The 18,233-nt window shown below is 36.1% G+C and overlaps 3 protein-coding genes across 8 annotated transcripts; all 3 read right to left on the bottom strand.

Annotated features, from left to right (window-relative positions):
- Positions 1-31: 31 nt before the first annotated feature.
- LOC135837124 (vesicular glutamate transporter 3-like) lies at positions 32-6,175 on the bottom strand. 2 transcript variants are annotated; one of them, XM_065352297.1, is made up of 10 exons: positions 5,735-6,175; positions 5,605-5,669; positions 5,246-5,476; positions 4,997-5,171; positions 4,775-4,908; positions 4,582-4,702; positions 4,221-4,354; positions 3,959-4,101; positions 3,741-3,861; positions 32-3,628 (listed from the first exon to the last, which is right to left on the bottom strand). In XM_065352297.1, exons 2-10 carry the CDS (start codon positions 5,665-5,667, stop codon positions 3,467-3,469), a joined length of 1,284 nt encoding a protein of 427 aa, XP_065208369.1. In that variant the 5' UTR covers positions 5,668-5,669; positions 5,735-6,175; the 3' UTR covers positions 32-3,466. The 2 variants fall into 2 exon arrangements, with proteins under 2 accessions (XP_065208369.1, XP_065208368.1); XM_065352296.1 differs by having other exon boundaries at positions 5,605-6,175.
- On the bottom strand, positions 168-1,637 carry LOC135834130 (uncharacterized). The gene has a single exon (XM_065347967.1). It carries the CDS (start codon positions 1,635-1,637, stop codon positions 168-170), a length of 1,470 nt encoding a protein of 489 aa, XP_065204039.1.
- A 507-nt stretch (positions 6,176-6,682) lies between the features above and the next one.
- LOC135837126 (vesicular glutamate transporter 3-like) lies at positions 6,683-18,205 on the bottom strand. 5 transcript variants are annotated; one of them, XM_065352301.1, is made up of 10 exons: positions 18,076-18,205; positions 17,394-17,967; positions 17,031-17,261; positions 16,763-16,937; positions 16,547-16,680; positions 16,337-16,457; positions 13,915-14,055; positions 13,628-13,770; positions 13,391-13,511; positions 13,108-13,292 (listed from the first exon to the last, which is right to left on the bottom strand). In XM_065352301.1, the coding sequence occupies exons 2-7, from the start codon at positions 17,556-17,558 to the stop codon at positions 13,952-13,954; spliced, it is 930 nt and encodes a 309-aa protein (XP_065208373.1). In that variant the 5' UTR covers positions 17,559-17,967; positions 18,076-18,205; the 3' UTR covers positions 13,108-13,292; positions 13,391-13,511; positions 13,628-13,770; positions 13,915-13,951. The 5 variants fall into 5 exon arrangements, with proteins under 5 accessions (XP_065208371.1, XP_065208373.1, XP_065208375.1 ...); XM_065352303.1 differs by having other exon boundaries at positions 17,390-17,446; positions 17,826-18,203; XM_065352302.1 differs by having other exon boundaries at positions 17,394-17,446; positions 17,826-18,203.
- Positions 18,206-18,233: the final 28 nt, after the last annotated feature.

The following is an 18,233-nucleotide window of genomic DNA, read 5'->3' as shown; positions in this document are numbered from 1 at the left end:
AGTAGTGGTTGGAAAAGAAAAAACTCTCTCCTTATTTTTAATGCTTTTTATTGCAAAGATCTTTTCAAAAAGTACAACTTTTCATCATCAGGCAAGAGCACTTAATGAACAAATACAAAGTGTGCATCTTAAAGTAAAGGTTGGGTGTGGTCACTCCTTTGGGTGTGTCAGTTTCTCCGTGTTGTGATTGGTCCTAAAACTTGGGTGTGGTCACTACCAGGATGGGTGTGTCTGTTTCTTGGAATGTGTATGTGACTGGTTCCATGTAGGCATTTGAGCAGGTCAATGTCCAAAGGTCCCAAGTCATCATTGAGGAGTTTTTCTCTATTGTTTTTGTGCATGGCTATTGCTTCCCTAATTGGTAGTTCTGATATTCTGGCAACTGGTTTTTCTAGGGTCAAGTTGAGTTCAGTTATTGTGTGTCCAGTTGCTATAATGTGGTCTCCTATTGCTGAGTTTCCTTCAATATTGTATCTAGCTTTGTGCATATGTTCCTTGTATCTGGTTATGATGTTTCTCTTAGTCTGTCCTATGTAAAGTTTGTCACAGCCAGAGCATGTGATCTTATAAATTCCAGATTGATCAGTTTTTGGGTCCTTGTCCTTGAGGCTTCCCAGTAGGGTTTTCAGTTTATGTTGATTAGTTGTGACAGGTTCTAAATCATTTTTCCTGAAGATCTGACAAAGTTTGTTGGTTATGACTGGATAGTAGGTCAACTTGATTCTTCTATTGTCTGGTTTATCTCTTTGGAATGTGGTAATCTCTTTCAATCTTTGTTTGCTTATATGGTTTTTGATGAGGGTGTCTATGGTTCTAGTCTTGTATCCCAGATTGTTGGCTACTCTTTTAATGTGGTCAAATTCTCTCTTTCTATTTCCTGGGCTCAGGGGTAGTGCACAACATCTATGGACCATGCTGTTAAAATCAGCCAGTTTTTGGCTCCAGGGCTGGTAAGAGTCAGCAGGAATGTAGTTGTTGGTGTGAGTAGGCTTCCTGTAGATGTCATATTCCAATTTGTTGTCTTTTCTGGTGATTAGGATGTCCAAGAATGGCAGTTGTTGGTTGTTTTCATATTCATAGGTGAACTTGATGGTTGCATATTGTTTGTTCATGGTCTCAAGGAAACCATTTATGTTGAAGTCCTCTGGTACAATGCTGAAGATGTCATCAACATATCTGAACCAAATCTTAGGGAAGTCTTTTTCTATTTCCTTCAGTTTGGTTTCCAAGTGGCCCATGAAAATGTCTGCCATGAATGGTGACAAGGGGTTCCCCATTGCTGTTCCTCCTGTTTGTTGGTAGAATTTTCCACTGTATTGGAAGATGGTTTGTTTCATGCATAGTTCTGTGAGGTTCATGAGTTCAGCAATCCTTTCTTGGGAAACTTTCTCTTTTTGGAGCCAGTCTTTCATTATGGCCAAGGTTTCTGGTATGGGTACACTGAGGAATAAGTTGGTGACATCAAAGGAGATGAGTCTATCTGTAGGTATTATCTGGGTATTTTTCAGTTTCTCCACTAGCTCTTCATTATTCCTTATTTGGTATGTGACAGGCTGATTAATGGCTTGTAATTCAGTGACAAGTTGTTTGGCAATCTGGTATGTGGGTGCATCTATGTTGGATACTATTGGTCTCATTGGATTGTTTGGCTTGTGGATCTTTGGTAGACAGTATAACTTTGGTATTTTAGGGTTAGTGGCTTATTCCCGAGGAACAGTGGTCTAGAGAAGTTTTTTCGAGTAGGTACCTACATAAAGGTGAATAAAAATAAATCGCGTATTTTCAATAAATAATGACATGTGCAGTGAGTTGTTTGCTTATCATAATTAAGTAAATTTGATCGAAATATTTCCTAGATGGCCAAATCACCTTTAACCTCTTTAAAAGGAGTCGGTTAAAAATTTCCATCTTCGGAAGTTTTCAACCAATTATTTTCAAACTTGCAGGGGTGTTGGACACTAAAAGTTTATTTATGGGCATTTTTTGAAATTCTTCAAGCATGTCCTCATCTGGGCAAAACACGTATATTTTTAGCTTTCAAACAACACTCCTGGTAGCAGAATTTTTTGTAAGGGTGGAAAATGTTTATAAAAAATGCAAAAAACTTACTTTTTCATGGGTTTTTGGGCCCAAAATGATTAATTTTGGCCAAAAAAATGTTTCTCGCAAAATATTGTAAAAGACTTCCAACTATACCTGCATCATAAACCCGAATTTGGCCCCTTATAATTTTTTTATGTTTTTCAATTTTTACAAAAGAATTGATTCCTGCCAATTTGGGAACCCCTGATTCGCTTTCCGAGTCACTCACACGGCCAAAATTCATCTTTATACCAATATCAAGTTGATATATAGGTATGCCCAAGTATTACGAGTAAATTTTCAATATCACAGAAATTTAAAATCTTCAATTCTTTTTACCTGTGATTGGTGCATTTTTCAAGATGGAAAAAAACTTTTGAGGTGGGTCACCTGGAAGGCGGTTCAATGATTTTTCTAAATTTTCAAAAGTTCGTAAAATCCCAGAAAGTAGGTACCTACTTATTCAATTTTGAAAATTTTATTATTATATTTTTAGCAATTTATTGTTTCTGACTGATCATAAAGATTTTCTCCTCACGACGTACGAGTAGGTACTGTGGATTAGTGGCTTTCTTAATCGTGCGAGTTTATGGTTTAATGTGTAAGTATTTATAGCAGTTCATCGGTTTTGTTCTTAAAAGTCGATGTGTAAATAGTAACTCAAGAACAAATACCAATCAAATTTCGACCTTCATTGTGCATTTTATTGAGATAATCTTCATCAGTTGGATGCATGATGGAATTTATATAATATAAATTATTGTTGAAGCAATGTGGACATTCATGTGTAATTTAGTAGGTAGGTACCTACTTACATGCAGGGTGTCTGGTGAGTGGATGTCAAAACTTCAGATTTGAATATAACTGGTTATGACTTCAAAAAAACGTTATCGTATGTATTATGGACAAGTTGCCCATCTTTTAAATGTAAGGGGCAACAGAGCTTTGAAAAAATTGAGAAAAACGTATTTTTGATTTAGGGATGGATGGTACTTTGAAAAATGAACAAATTGTGTCATTATGAATTTTTGCCTAACATTGAAATTGAAGGGGCTAAAAAGATTTTAAAAGAAAAATTTTAAAATGTTTCTGGCTGACCCCATAATGACAAAATTTGTTTATTTTCGAAACTACTACTTACCCATTCCCCAAGGTCAAAAATACGTTTTTCTTAACTTTTTTTCAAAGCTCTGTTGCCCCTTGAATTTCAAAGATAGGCAACTTATCCATGCACATCTTTTTCAAATGGTACCCGGTTATATCCAAATCTGAAGTTTTGACATCCATTCACCAGCCACCCTGAGAGTTCTTCAGAAACAAGCGAGAAAGAAGTTTTTCTTTGGTTATCAAAAGATATGTACAAGAATGCAATCGGATGGAGAGCTCATGACTTTTCTTGGTTTGAGTGCTCGATTGACTTGTTCTTGTTCGGATTGTAGTTAGCCCAGGATCGCTGCTTTGCTGATCCGAATATCAAATAGAGTATTCCAAAAATTAAGCATTCGCAACTCAAAGCTATGAAGCAAATATTCCATTGGTGAAGGCTCTAGAAAATTTGAATTAGTGATTAACTGGTCGAAAAAATATCAAAAATTTGCATTTTAACCAATCAGCATAATTAAATATGTAAGTAAATACCAACGACGCCAAGTACGTACATGTGAAGTGACAATAAATCCAATTAAAATTGGAGTAAATATTGCAGAACCAGTGAAAAACACGTTGGCTATAGAATTCAAAAGAGATGCGTATTTTGGTGTGAGATCGAGGAATAATACTCTGGAATATTGAAATCGAAAAATGAACAGGTGATGTCAACTCGTACCATATGTGAGACATTTATCTTTATAAAGAACTATTTGCTTTGCTCACTTACAAAATGGACGTCACTGTGTAGGTGCCGCAAAATTGTATTACTGATAGGGCAACTATCGCAGTCGTCAAGTTGGACCATAGTACCAAAGACATCAAGGCGAGAGCGCTGCTAAACGTGCCAATGCTTATGAAGAGCTTGTGAATCTGGAAAATGAGATATTTTTGCAGGGTTTTGGATGCTGCATAAAATGGGGGGAGGGTATCTTGCGATGAATTAATTTTTGATATTAAAATTTAGAAATGCTTGAATAAAAAACACTCACGGTTGTAACAGAAAGAAGTTTATGGGACCTAATGTAATCGCCGAGTAATCCGCTGACTGGAGCCGAAATAATCGCGCACATTTGCGGTATCATTGAAATGAAGCCGATTTTCTTGATATCTATGTTATTGGTATCTGAAATCATAATAAGGGCTGGTCAAATGGCACTGAATATCTTTCAAAGAATATTCAAATTCTTCGTTTTTGATAAAAATTTGAAAAATGAAACAAGTTTGGTCGAGCGCGTGGGTCAGAATTTTCCCACGACAACGCCGTGGGAAAAATCCAAGCGTCGGTGTAGCGAGTATTCATTCAGTTCTAAAAAGTAATCGAGCATTTAGGAAGGTAAAATAAGTACCTGCCTTTGAGATATTGTGGAATATACATAAATGTGATAGTTTGATACGATCCAATGGAAAATTTAATCAAGCAGGCTACCCAGAATGGCCAGCAAGTGAGAATTTTCCTCCATGGGTACTTCAGCTATAAATTTATGTCTCGTTAAAATAAATTCAAAGGGGAACAACTTGATAAGGGATTCGACCAAAGGTGCACCTTTTCATTGATGTAGTTACAGTTGACCTTTTCTTTGATGTAGTTTTTCTCTTTTTCGCTCATTCGAGTATCTTCCGAGGGATCATTTTTAACCACAAATAACCATATTAAATACCATAGGAATGAAACCGCTCCTAAATGACATTATTTCATCATGTGAGTGTTTGCGATGGTTTGTAGTATTTTATAGCCTAAAATTTGTAGCCATTGCTTGATGCTTACCGCTGATATAAAACAAAGCTTCCCAATTCCAATAACTTAATATCCATCCAGAAATCACGAAAGATATTCCAGATCCGAGATTTGCCCCAACGACGCTAAACGATACGAACTTGGTGCGCTCATCAGGAGGGGCCCAGCGTGAGAATATCTGCGTGATGCTTGAATACGAAAATGTCTAACGTATCAGATTTTGCATTACATATTATTTCTTTTGCATTCGATTTAAAAATCAATGCATTTTACGCTCACCTCGAATGCGCCAAGAATCATATTAGTGATAACGAATACATTGAAATGAATATGCAAGAAAACTGGACTGAAGAAGGTGACCAGCGATGTTACCAGAATACCAAGACTGTAAATCGTGCTGCCTCCGAATTTTCCCGCCAGAATACCTCCTATGGGACTGAACAACCTACCATAGGAGAAACTACTCAATATGATTCCTTTCTCGTGCGAACTCCAATGAAAATCTGCTTCCTGTCGTGAAAATTATTGGAAAGAAATTGCATTAGTTAATACAGTGTTCTGCTGATTGCTTTCGAGAAAAAAATGCCCAAGAGTGCAGTACCTAGAGGTCTAATATTAAAATAAAATTCATGTCAAACCTTTTCTGTGGTTACGTTTTGGATAGTGATTTTTTTCACTGAGGTCATCTCCACTACCGCCATACCTAAATTAGAATGTAAATAAAGCATATTCGCGTACCCGATAAAAACCATCGTCACGATTATGTACCTTTTAGGAATCCTGAATGTTGGAAATATCATTTTTGTCAGAGTAGATAATCGAAACCTATCCTGCGAATAAGTTTATCATCAAATGAAACAATTATGATTGGTGTCAACCTTGCAACTAAATACACAAATGTGTGATTATTTTACAATGACAATTTCTCTAAATTTTTTAAGGTACGTAGATATAAGAGGTGTGAGATAGCGGTAGAGAGAAAGATAATGGTTTATATGTAGGATTACCAGATCTGTGATGGAGAATATAGGTACCTATCTGTTTCGATGCAGCTTATAGCTGTAAAAATCGGCAGTGTAATTAAGTAGAAGTGTCTAAATTACATCAAGTTCATGTCAGTGAAATATTATCAGTTTTTTTTCTTCAATTTTGTATTTTAAAAAATCATTACATATACGTGTAACTTATTGTTGATCACAATGAGAGAAAAATTTGAAGCTTCGTCACGAGTTGTTTTCTATCGATTGTCTAATTGATTCGTTCCTGTTGGGATTATAATTAGCCCAGGATTGCTGCTTTCCAGATCCAAATATCAGGTAGAGTATTCCGAGAATGAAGCATTCGCAGCTTAAAACTACAAAGCAAATATTCCATTGGGAAACGCTCTGAAATTGAGGTAAAATATGAAGAATATGAATGAGTGATGCTTTTTTTTGAATGAGTGATGCTTTTTTGAAAAAAGATTTCAATATTATTGATTTCAACATCGATAACGTACGTGAGAAGTAACAATGAATCCAACAAATGTGGGAATAATGATGAAAGCACTTGTAGCACACATATTTGCTATGGCGTTCAAAAACGAGGCGTATTTTGGTGCTAGATCGAGAAATACAACTCTGGAATTTCAAAATGAAAAAAATCCATGTAGATTGGTTTGTGAGGTATCGACCTTTGCTTTTTTTTTAAATTATAATTTTTCTTACGTACATAACCGACGTCAAGGTGTAAGTGCCGCAAAATTGTATTATTGACATGGTAATAATTCCAGTAGTCAAATTGGGCCAAAAAATTAGAAACACGAAGGCTGTTGCGCTACTGAATGTGCCAATACTAATGAAGAGCTTGTGAATCTGGAAATCTCATGTAAGTATGTACAGTAGACTCCCGATTATCCGACCTAATCGGGGGGGTAAGGTAGGTCGGATACCAAAAAAGTCGGATAATCCGAAATGGATGTTTTTAGCGCAGAAATTGAGTGCATAAGCTTGAGAAGACAATTTTTTATTCAGAAAATCAAGTTTTGGCTCAAAGCAGGAACAAAAAATCAAAAAAGTGATGAATAAACAAAAATAATGTACTTTTGTACATAAAAGACAATGAAATACTGACTCAAATTATAATTTTTTGAGATAAGTTGGATCAATTTCAAGGAAAATAACACCGTTAGAATACAAAATGCTGCATACTGCATCATTATTTACACTCCAAAATCAAAAATTAGGGGTTTTTTGGATTATCCGACCTTGGTGGGTCGGATAATGCGAAATGTAAGTCGGATAAATTCGTACCGGATAACCCGAAAGTCGGATAATTCGGAGTCGGATAATTGGGAGTCTACTGTATAAGGCATTATGAAATCGAGTCGAATGGGTTGAATTTTGCTGTATAGGTAGGATAGGTATTCGATGAAGGTTCTTCACATGTGCTGTAGAGCGCAAATCACACTTACGTTAGTAATAGAGAGAAGCTTTCGTGATCTCATAAAATCCCCGACGAATCCGCCGATTGGCGCTGAAATAATTGCAGAAATTTGCGGAATCATTGAAATGATGCCTATTTGTTTGATATCTATGTTGTTGGTATCTAGAATGATGATGGATTAAAATAATGTAGTTCTGCATGAATTAACAAAGTAGGTAAGTAGCAGAAATTGACTCATGAGCACCAGGGATAGTCAAAATTGATGAGTAAGCTTGAACGTTCTGCAACCCTTGGGGACCTGCAGTGAATTTAATCTGGCCAAGGGAAGTATCCCAATTGGCAAAAAAATTTTGAATTGGACGAAGCTAAACTGAAAAGGCAGACATTACATCATCAGTCAAAATTTCAGGCTATGAGAAATGCATTTTTTTTTCAAAAATTAAGTTTTGGACCTAGAATTACAAAAACACGAAATTTGATGTGCACTCTATTTTTAAACACCCCCCCCCCGTACCATCAATTGAGAACGGTTTTGTGCTATCAGAATGTTTTTGGTGCCTCCAGCAGATTTTTGGTAGTTGGAATTTTCATAAAATTGTACTCAACGAAATGAGAAAGCTGAAATTTAATTTTAAGCCCCAATTAAAATATCCCGAGTCGATTAGAGATGGTTTCAAGCTGTTCATTTTGAAAAAAAAGAAATTTTGCCTGTTTGATGATTAAAAATTTGAAAATTTTTTGACATTTTTTAATAACACTGTGGGGGGAGAAAATTTCAAAAACAATCATAAAACAAAAAATTAAATTTTTTGATTTATGGTTTTTGAAGTTCTTGCAAAAGTCTCAAAATCCTCAACCTCCTGGTCGAGATGAACTTTTGAAGATTGATTTTCTTTATAAATATAGGATCTGCCGGACCTCTAAAAGGAGCTATTGGACCTATACCTACTTAGTGGCACTGGATATCCTATCAAGCACTCTCCTTGTTTTGGGTACTATTATGATGGTGTGGTTAGAGTGATTGTAATTGATATCTCGCTCGATTCGTGACTAGCTCAATGGGATTCTCAGGGTCGTCTGTATCGAGGGCCTTAGGGGGGTTCCTCCCAAAGGTTTATATTAGATTAATTTATATTTACGTGGGACGGGATGCAACGATTGCAGATGCCTTCAATGGGGAAATGCTCTTAATATTATTCGAAGATCAATGGACGTTCAAAATGGAATATTTGTTTCAATCGAGTATCAAAATACTCGATCTGGAGCAATAAAATTGGGAATTGGATGAATATTTGGGAATATTCAACTTGTAGCATTTTTCTCTGAGGGACTTAGATACGATGATGTATCTAAGTGGGGGCATCTGTAAGGATTTCTATACACCTCAGGTATCGATGGAATTATTACTCTTCGGTGACGTAATGAATACTTGCTCGTCAATATTACCATAAGTCAATGAAGATAAAAGTCAATAAATAAAAGAACTCGTGACATGGAATTATGTAGGGAATATATTTAATCAAAAAATAGAAAATTGTAGATTTTCGTTGTTGTCTTGTGGACTTTTTAGTGGGTTTGGGGGTTTTTTACTTATCCAATAACTTATCCAATAAAGGGCGAAATGCCGGGGTTTGACTTATCCAATAACTTATCCAATAAATGGCAGGGTGCGCAATGCCGGGTACTTATCCAATAACTTATCCAATAAACTTATCCAATAGGGTGTGATTTGGGAAAAAAAGGAAAGTAAAGGGCCAAAACGACTATCTTCGGTGCCATATTTCGATGGTAATTCAAGACGGACAGAATAATTACCATTATATCCAAGGGAATAGGAATTACCACGTATGGCCATGGCAATAACAGAGTCTCAGGCTCATATCCATTTCTTGTTGAAGTATTTATTGGCATGATAGGGACAATGCACCATCTCTAGCATCTCATATTTACAGGACTTGAGTTGGATCCAGTTTCTCTTCATTGGATTAAGGCCAAGGGTGGGAAAGGGCAGGAGCAGGGACTATGCATACTTCCTGGGACCGCGAGGAGGTTAATCCAGCGAGAAGTAGCATTTGGGGGGGGGGGATAGAATGGTTCCTCACTTCTACCTGGGACTGTGACGGCTGAACTGAGCGAGTAGAAGTTAAGAGGAAACCATCCGTTGGCGTACCTTTCATATCCGAAAATAATATAAAGTAGCAGCGTTTTGCTACTTTACATGGGTTTATATAGTCACCATCGGGTAGGTGAGAGGGAAGGATAAGTGGCGCACGCGTCGTAGACTTCCGGTGGCGCCAAGAATCGCGGCTGGCGTTGTATTCGCGTCATAATCGAGCGTATTCGGTGATATTCGTAAAATAATCGCTTCTGATTGGTCGCCGATGCGGAAGTGGTGGAAAACTAGGCGCCACCACCGGAAATACGAGCGTATATTCGCGTAACATCGGCGATATTCGATTATTAATGGGTTTTTAATGGTCAAATCATCGGGAATACGAAGGTATTTGTATAAGATCGATAATTGATGTAATCCCATTGGTCAATTGGAATTGTAGAGATAAAATAGTCGCGGTATGGTCGATTACATCATAAATGGCCACCAAAGTTGGTCATTTAAGGGGACAGAAAAATAAGCTCCCATATAAGCGACTGAGAAAAATTCCATCGCCTAAGCAACAGATTATTTTTCTCCCAGTATAGGTGGCTGAAATAAATTTCTCCCAGTATAGGTGGGAGGTTTTTTCGGGTATAATTTTCTCCCAGTATAGGCGACAGAAAATAAATAATTTTCTCCCAGTATAGGTGGGAGAAAATGTAAAATTTTCTCCCACTACAACACGTTAAAATTATGAGTTTCCAAAATATTGCCATGGGCTTCAAAACGTCTTGAAACCATCTCTAACCAACTCAGCACATCGTAAGATCATTCCGTCTCAAATGGCCGAGCTTTTTGGACTTATGGCAGGAGATTTTTAAAATATTTTTTATGTGAACAGAAGTCGATAAGAGATGATGGATAGTGAAAATCAGTGTGGCCATCTTTTGGAGCACCAAAAATTGAATGAAAAAGTTTCTGAAAAAATTACCTCATGTGCAACTTTTCATTCTGATTAACATCGCTCGTACGTACCTATCAAAAAAATAGGGTGGCATTTTTTTTTGCATTCATTCATTCATTATCATTACTCATGTACTTATTTACTGCATGATTTTGGCATATTATTTCCCTTCGAATGCGGAGTAAAATAATTGATTGGAGTGTTCAAAATAGGGTGCCTACAAAATTTCACTTTTCCAAGTACACTTTATGAAATGTTGATTTTTTCCTATTTTTTTTGTCCTTTTGATTTTCAAAAATTGACCAAAAATTTAAGAAGTGAACTTTGAGCCCCTCAAATTTTGACTGGCGATGTATTTTGTATGTTCTTTCGGTACAGCTTTATCTAGTTCAAAAATTTTCTGCCAGTTGGGATACCTCCCATGTCAGACTAGATTCATGTATTTTCTAACCAGTTGTTTGGATGTTAATGGTTCAAGGTAGGTATGTACCTTTGAGATATTGAGGCAGGTACATGAATGTGATAGTTGAATAAGATGCGACGGAAAATTTTATCAAGCAAGTTATCCAAAATGGAATGCAAGTCAGAATGTTTTTCCATGGATACGCCAGCTGCATGAAATTAATGTGATAAGAATGCCATGTTTAATTTTGATACTCGAAATATGTAAGTGATATGACACGACTGTGAGAATAAGTATGACCTACCTTTTCATTGGTGTAGTTACAATTGACCTTTTCTTTGATGTAGTTTTTCTCCTCTTCACTGATTCGATTATCGTCTTCAGGATCATTTTTAACCACAAGTAACCAAATCCAATACCACACGAATGAGGCTACTCCTATTAAGTGAGATTTTCATGCAAATTAAATATAATACTTAGTTCTTGAGATATTCGTACCCTACGATAACGATATCTTTCATACGTACCGCTGAAGTAAAACAGTGCTTCCCAATTCCAAGAGTTTAATATCCATCCAGAAACTATGAAGGATATTGCGGATCCGAGATTCGTTCCTATGGCACTGAATGACACGAATTTGGTCCTTTCATCGGGAGGAGCCCAGCGTGAAAATATTTGCGTGACGCTTGCGTATGAAAACGTCTGTGTATTGCATGGGGGGGGGGGTTACGAAAAAAAGTAAGATTTTGACCAAGTGAAAATTAACTTTCATTTTGAGTTAAAAATCACTCGAAAAAATGTTAGCTTCGGAGGTGCCCATGATGGGGCAATGTAGGTCCTCATAGAGGCCATTTTTCGAAAAAAAAACGTGAATTTTTCATTCTGGCCCTCTGTTTTTTTGGGAAAATGGCCCAGTCTCAAAAGATCAAATTTTTTCCGAGGACTTTGCCTCAATTTAAAAATTATTTTATCTAATTTTACGAACCTCGATGCAGTAGTTGAAAAACAAATGTTTACCTCAAATGCTCCTAGGATCATGTTACCGATGATGAATATGTTGAAATGAATATGTAAGAAAACCGGACTAAAGAATGTGATCAGTGATGTAACCAGAATGCCAAGACTGTAAATAGTGCTTCCTCCAAATTTTCCCGCCAAAATACCTCCTACAGGGCTGAACAAACGACCGTATGAAATACTGCTCAGAATGATGCCTTTTTCGTGGGAGCTCCAGTTGAAATCGACCCTCTGATGTAAAAATATCAAGAAGGAATCAATTCCAGGATTGGCTCAGTCTATTTCTACATTATTTAGGTATGTACGCGATAAAGATATCTAATTAAAAACTGATATTTTTTACTGAACCTTTTCAATGGTGCCATTTTGTAGAGTGATTTTTTTCACCGAGGTCATCTCCACCACAGCCATAGCCAAATTGGAATGTAAGTAAAACATATTGGCATACCCGATAAATATCATCACCACTATTACGTATCTTCTTGGGATCTTGATTTGTGGAAGTATCATTTTCATTGATATTTCAATGATCTAGTGGAACGATTTGTGTCGACTCGACCTTGTAACTGAATGGCATATTTTATTGTGTATGATTTTTTTATGAATGTTGAATTTTTGAAGTGTCTGGGCATCAACTCGCTTGTAGGTATACCGTGAAAGAAGTGAGATAGGATAGCAGTGTAGAGAGATAATGGTTTCTGTAGGATTACTCAATGCGCAAATGTATAGGTAGGTAAGGTACGTAGAAAATTTAAGGTATACCTACTAGGGAAAGATTGATTGTCTGATTGTAAAGAAATTACATGTTTTAAATTACCTACTTTCGAGTTCGTGTCAGCTGTCATTAAACATTTTGTACAATGTAGGTACGACATACGTGATTACAGCTTGTTTTTGAGTATTGGATTTTAATAAACATTTTCAAGATACTCATACTTCACAGTGTGGCTAAAAAGATTAACGTTTATTACGGTTAAAAATGGAAAATTTTTTGAATTCGAGAATTTTTTGACGGATATACAATTCTTTAATTGCATTTAGGTACGAAAGATCTTGTTCGGATAGGGATATGTTGAATGTCCCTCAAAATTCAAAAAACTTTGTGTGCCCCAAAAATTTTGAAAACTGTGAAAATTTTATCATTTTTTCTCAGTTTAGTATCAGAAAAGTCTTATTAGGTACCTATCTACTTGTTGAATGATATGGCTTGATAAAAAATTTTAAAACACTTCACAATATAAAGGAAAAATTGAAAATTTATTCACGATTTTTCTTCGATCGATTGTCTAATTGACTCATTCTTGTTGGGACTGTGATTAGCCCAGGATTGCTGCTTTCCAGATCCAAATATTAGGTAGAATATTCCAAGAATGAAACATTCGCAGCTTATAATTATGAAGCAAATGTTCCACTGAGATACACTCTGGAAATTTAAAAAAATAAATTGAGTGAGTGATAAATTTTTGAAAATTACTCATTATAAGAATTACTGATGTGAATGTCTATCTGGATATATCGTACATGAGAAGTAACAACGAATCCAATTAATGTCGGAGTGATGATCCATGCACTTGTAAAAAACACGTTTGCTATAGAGTTCATAAACGAGGCGTATTTTGGTGCAAGATCGAGAAATACAACTCTGGAATATTGAAATAGATATGTAGATAAAACGACCAATTGACATGCATTCGTTTGTGAGGTATTCAGAGTTCACAAAAGAAAACCTCAGAAAAAAAACAACGTAATTTTGCTTACATAACGGATGTCACTGTAAAGGCACAGCAAAATTGTATTATTGACATGGCAACTATTCCGGTCACCAAGTTGGGACATAAAATTAGAAATACGAAGGCTGTTGCGCTGCTAAATGTGCCGATACTTATGAACAGCTTGTGCATCTGTAAAGCTCATGTAAGTATTATTTTGATGTCGAATCAAATGAGGTAAATTTCGCTGTGTTAAAGTAGGTATGACATATTATTCGATTAATATTCCTCGCACATTCTGAGGAGTACCTACGCTTCTAGTGAAATGAAACTTACATTAGTAATAGAGAGAACTTTATGTGATCTCAAGTAATCACCGACAAGTCCGCCGATTGGCGCCGAAATAATTGCAGATATTTGAGGGATCATCGAAATCATGCCAATTGCCAATCTTCTTGATATCTATGTCGTTGGTGTCTAGAATAATAGGCAAATCAGTGTTGGAGGCAGGAATTGATAAATTTGAGTACCTATACTGAGAATGTGTTAGGATGAATCCTAGCTTTTCATTTGTGTTCAATTTTCAAAGTTGAACTTTCAGCAACGTAGTCTACATTTTTCAGTTTCAAAATTTGTTGAAATTTTTGAAATCCTGATTCTACCTCACCCTCTCCGCATGGTTTCTCGTGAAAAAGTTATACTGATTATAGAGCTGGGATTTTTGTGCAGAAATATGATAATAGTATGCAATATTTTTTGCAATTTTCTCACCCAAAATTTGCAAAACTTTCAGTTGCAGTGACGTAGGGTACCTTTGAAAAGGATTTTTTCAAGCTTAAAAATGTGAAAAACCGTCAATTCAAAACAAGATGAATGCAGTGATCAAAAAATACACTTCTCTTTTTAAGAAACTGGCGAAGCAAGTCATTTCATAATAAAAAATTCATCATGAAATAGGAATTACATGAAAAATTAAATGCATTCTGCGATTTTCCACCAAAAAACCCGTCTCTTCTCACTATAGTACAGTCGGTAAGGGGTTGAACCCGAACAAAATTGCCATAAAAGATTTTTTTGCTTCAAAATGTCTAGGATGGTGTCCTAAACAACATATCCGGAGCCGCCCCCGATCCACCAGGTGCGTCCCCCCCTACGGTGGATTTTAGCCCCCCAAAACACGTTTTTTGCCATTTTCTCCCCCGCGTTGCATTTTAGCGACAAATGAGGTTGGATACAAGAATCTACGTCAAATTTCCGATCTAATGATGTATCAACTTTCCTTGTACGTTCAAGGGGGGTGGAACTACAGCCATTCAAAAAAGGGGGGTTTCCTGAAAAATACATAAAGGCTATAGGCGTCTAAGAGGGGTGAAATGGTCTCCGAAAGCGTTCGAGTTGATATTAGCTTGGAAGGTGAGTACCATTGAGACACTTCCGCATGAAAAATTTCAGATCAACACCCCCTCCCCTTTTTGAGGAACCCGCCTTTTCTAAAATTTCAATAACACTTTTCTCAGCCCCATTTCAACCGATTTTGAAAATTTTTCAGTATGTTGTGGACATTCTTAGGAGGTACCCTCACAAAAATTTTCAGCCACCTCCCCTCATATTTACCTCTCAAAATGGCGTTTTAAACTTATTTTATACTTTATAACAATAGTCAAATTTGAGGGGGCCAAGCGTTCTGGAGAGGGCTAGATGAGTGTAGCAAAAAATCTGACGTCATATAAAATCCACCGTAGGGGGGGACGCACCTGGTGGATCGGGGGCGGCTCCGGATATGTTGTTTAGGACACCATCCTAGACATTTTGAAGCAAAAAAATCTTTTGTGGCAATTTTGTTCGGGTTTACCCCCATAAAGTGCTTTACCGACTGTACTACTAACGTAAGAACCACAATACCACATTGAATGAATTGAAAGATATTTCTGTAGCATGATGAAATGCTTCAATATTTTGAGAAAAGAAATTTTGATGAAATTTTAGCAGTGTTTTGATTTTTTGGACAAAATAGGTCTTGAAAATGTCAATTTTTGCAAAATTTCAATAAATAGGTACCGATGCAAAAAATACCAGTAGGTATGTGCTCAAATATGCATTATGCAGGTTTTCCTCCTAAAATACGAGTATGATCAAATATGCAATTTGGTCTGAAATTTGCAAAATAGTTATGCAAAATGAGATTGGGCTCATTGGTCGGGTAATTTCATGATTCGTGGACATCTTATCAAATATATACTTTTTCTAGTTCATAAAAAATATGCAAAAAGCATAAAAATATCAGCTCTAGTGATTAACTTAAAATGGGGGTTTTGATTTTCGGTAGAATTTTCAAAAAATGATGAGGTTGTAATTCTGAAGTAAAAATTGAGAATTAGAAAAAAAAATCTTTACGAACTTTCATTCAGTTTTTTTTGCTTTTTCGATTTTTTTTGGAGAGGAAGGGGCATGTAAAGAGAGACCAACGTTGCTAAGAAGACCAGAAGAGTTTTTTTCCTTAAAATGAGAGTTATTTAGACAAGCTCTGCCGCAGAAATTGGAAATTTCCAATCAAATTTTTTCGTCATTTTTTTGTTTTTTACCTTTGTGGTAAAAAAAAAATCGTTTTCTCACTTATTTGAGGACTGGGAACATCCAGAAATGGCTTCGGAGTAAGAAAGGGTCTTAATCGGTCATACGCAATAAAATTTCATCCATCAGACTAAATTTGCCACGGAGTTAATCAACATTTATACGGTTCAAAGTACCTACTACTTACCTTTGATGTACTGTGGCATGTACATGAATGTGATAGTCGAATAGGATCCAGAAGAAAATTTTATCAAGCAGGCTATCCAGAATGGAATGCAAGTTAGAATTTTTTTCCAAGGATACACCAGCTAAGTACATACATGAAACGAATTTAGCGAGAATCAATGTAATCTGGCTACTTACTTGGCATAGGAGATATGATTGAGATTTTGCATACCTTTTCATCGGCGTAGTTACAGTTAATTTTTTCTTTGATGTAATTTTTCTCTTCTTCACTAATTCGATTATCGTCTGCAGGATCATTTTCAACCACAAAAATCCAAATCCAATACCATACGAATGAAACTGCTCCTGTTAATCATATAAGCCTACTTATGTATTTCGTCATTCAAAACAATTTCCAAGATGTCACGTGATAACTTATCTCGCTTACCGCTGAAATAAAACAGCGCTTCCCAATTCCAAGAGATCAATATCCATCCAGAAATTATAAAAGCCACTGCAGATCCCAAATTCGCTCCAATGGCGCTGAATGACACGAATTTGGTCCGCTCATCAGGAGGAGCCCAGCGTGAGAATATTTGTGTGATGCTTGCGTACGAGAACGTCTAATTAATTGCACAGATTTTGATTTTATTTCGAAATAAGTATTTTACGAACCACTAATAATTATTGTTAGTTTAAAGAGGAGTATTTCTCACTTCAAATGCTCCTAGGATTAAGTTAGCGATGAAGAATACGTTGAAGTGAATATGTAAGAAAACCGGACTAAAAAAAGTGACCAGTGACGTTACCAGGATTCCAAGACTGTAAATCGTACTTCCTCCAAATTTTCCCGCCAGAAGACCTCCTATTGGGCTGAACAAACGACCGTAGGAAAAACTGCTCAGTATCATGCCTTTCTCGTGTGATGTCCATTTGAAATCAACTCTCTTCAAATGTGAAATTATCAGAATGAAATTCAATAATAATTGTGAAAAAATTTTTTTTAGGAATTGAAATTATGGAATGCAGGTTTTTGTAAGTGATGATAATAATGATAATGAAAAATAATTCTTACCAACCTTTTCAATGGTGCCATTTTGTAGGGTGATTTTTCTCACCGAGGTCATCTCTACTACAGCCATACCCAAATTAGAATGTAAATAAAGCATATTTGCATACCCAATAAATATCATCACCACGACAAGGTATCTTCTCGGAATCTTAAACTTATTCGGTAGTATCATTTTCGTTTTGGTACCGAACTTTGAGTTTATATTAGAATGGGATTACGATTTACAACTGAATCAATACCTATATGATTCTTTTACGAATATCGAATTTTTGAAGTAGGTACAAGTATGAACTGACTATAACAGGTGTAAGATAGTATAACTAAGAGACAGATAATGGATAATGTCATTTATGTGTGAGTGGCAGATCTGTGGTAGGTACAGGTACATAAAAATAACTCTTTCAAAGTACGTAGCTTAAGACGAAATTATCAAAAGTACCTGCTCAATCAACGTCGGCATCGTGTCGTTGCCAATTGGAATGAGATTTTGTTCATCTTTTTGCTTTTAAGGGTTGAAAAACAGGATGCAAGCACCTGTATGAAAGTTTTTGCTCTACAAGTTTGATTCTATCCGTTTCTCACTAAAACGCGAAATTTTTTTCAAAAAATCTAAGTATACTTATTTACAATAAGAAGGATAAAAATGTGAAAATTTTGAAAAATTATATAATTTTTTATAAAATACCTACCAATATCAAAATCAGGCATCCAACAAAAAATAAAAATGCTGAACAGTTGTTACCAAGAGGAATTTTTTACCTCCTCAAGTTTTGTTCGTTGTTTCTCCGCCCTCTCCAACCCCTCACCCCACTCCTCTCACCTCTTTCACCCCAACACCTTCCCTCCC

Source organism: Planococcus citri, chromosome 2 (genome assembly GCF_950023065.1).
Source record: "Planococcus citri chromosome 2, ihPlaCitr1.1, whole genome shotgun sequence".
In the NCBI taxonomy this organism is placed as follows: domain Eukaryota; kingdom Metazoa; phylum Arthropoda; class Insecta; order Hemiptera; family Pseudococcidae; genus Planococcus; species Planococcus citri.
The sequence above is the reverse complement of the archived record's forward strand: the minus strand, read 5'-3'. Positions and strand labels throughout refer to the sequence as shown.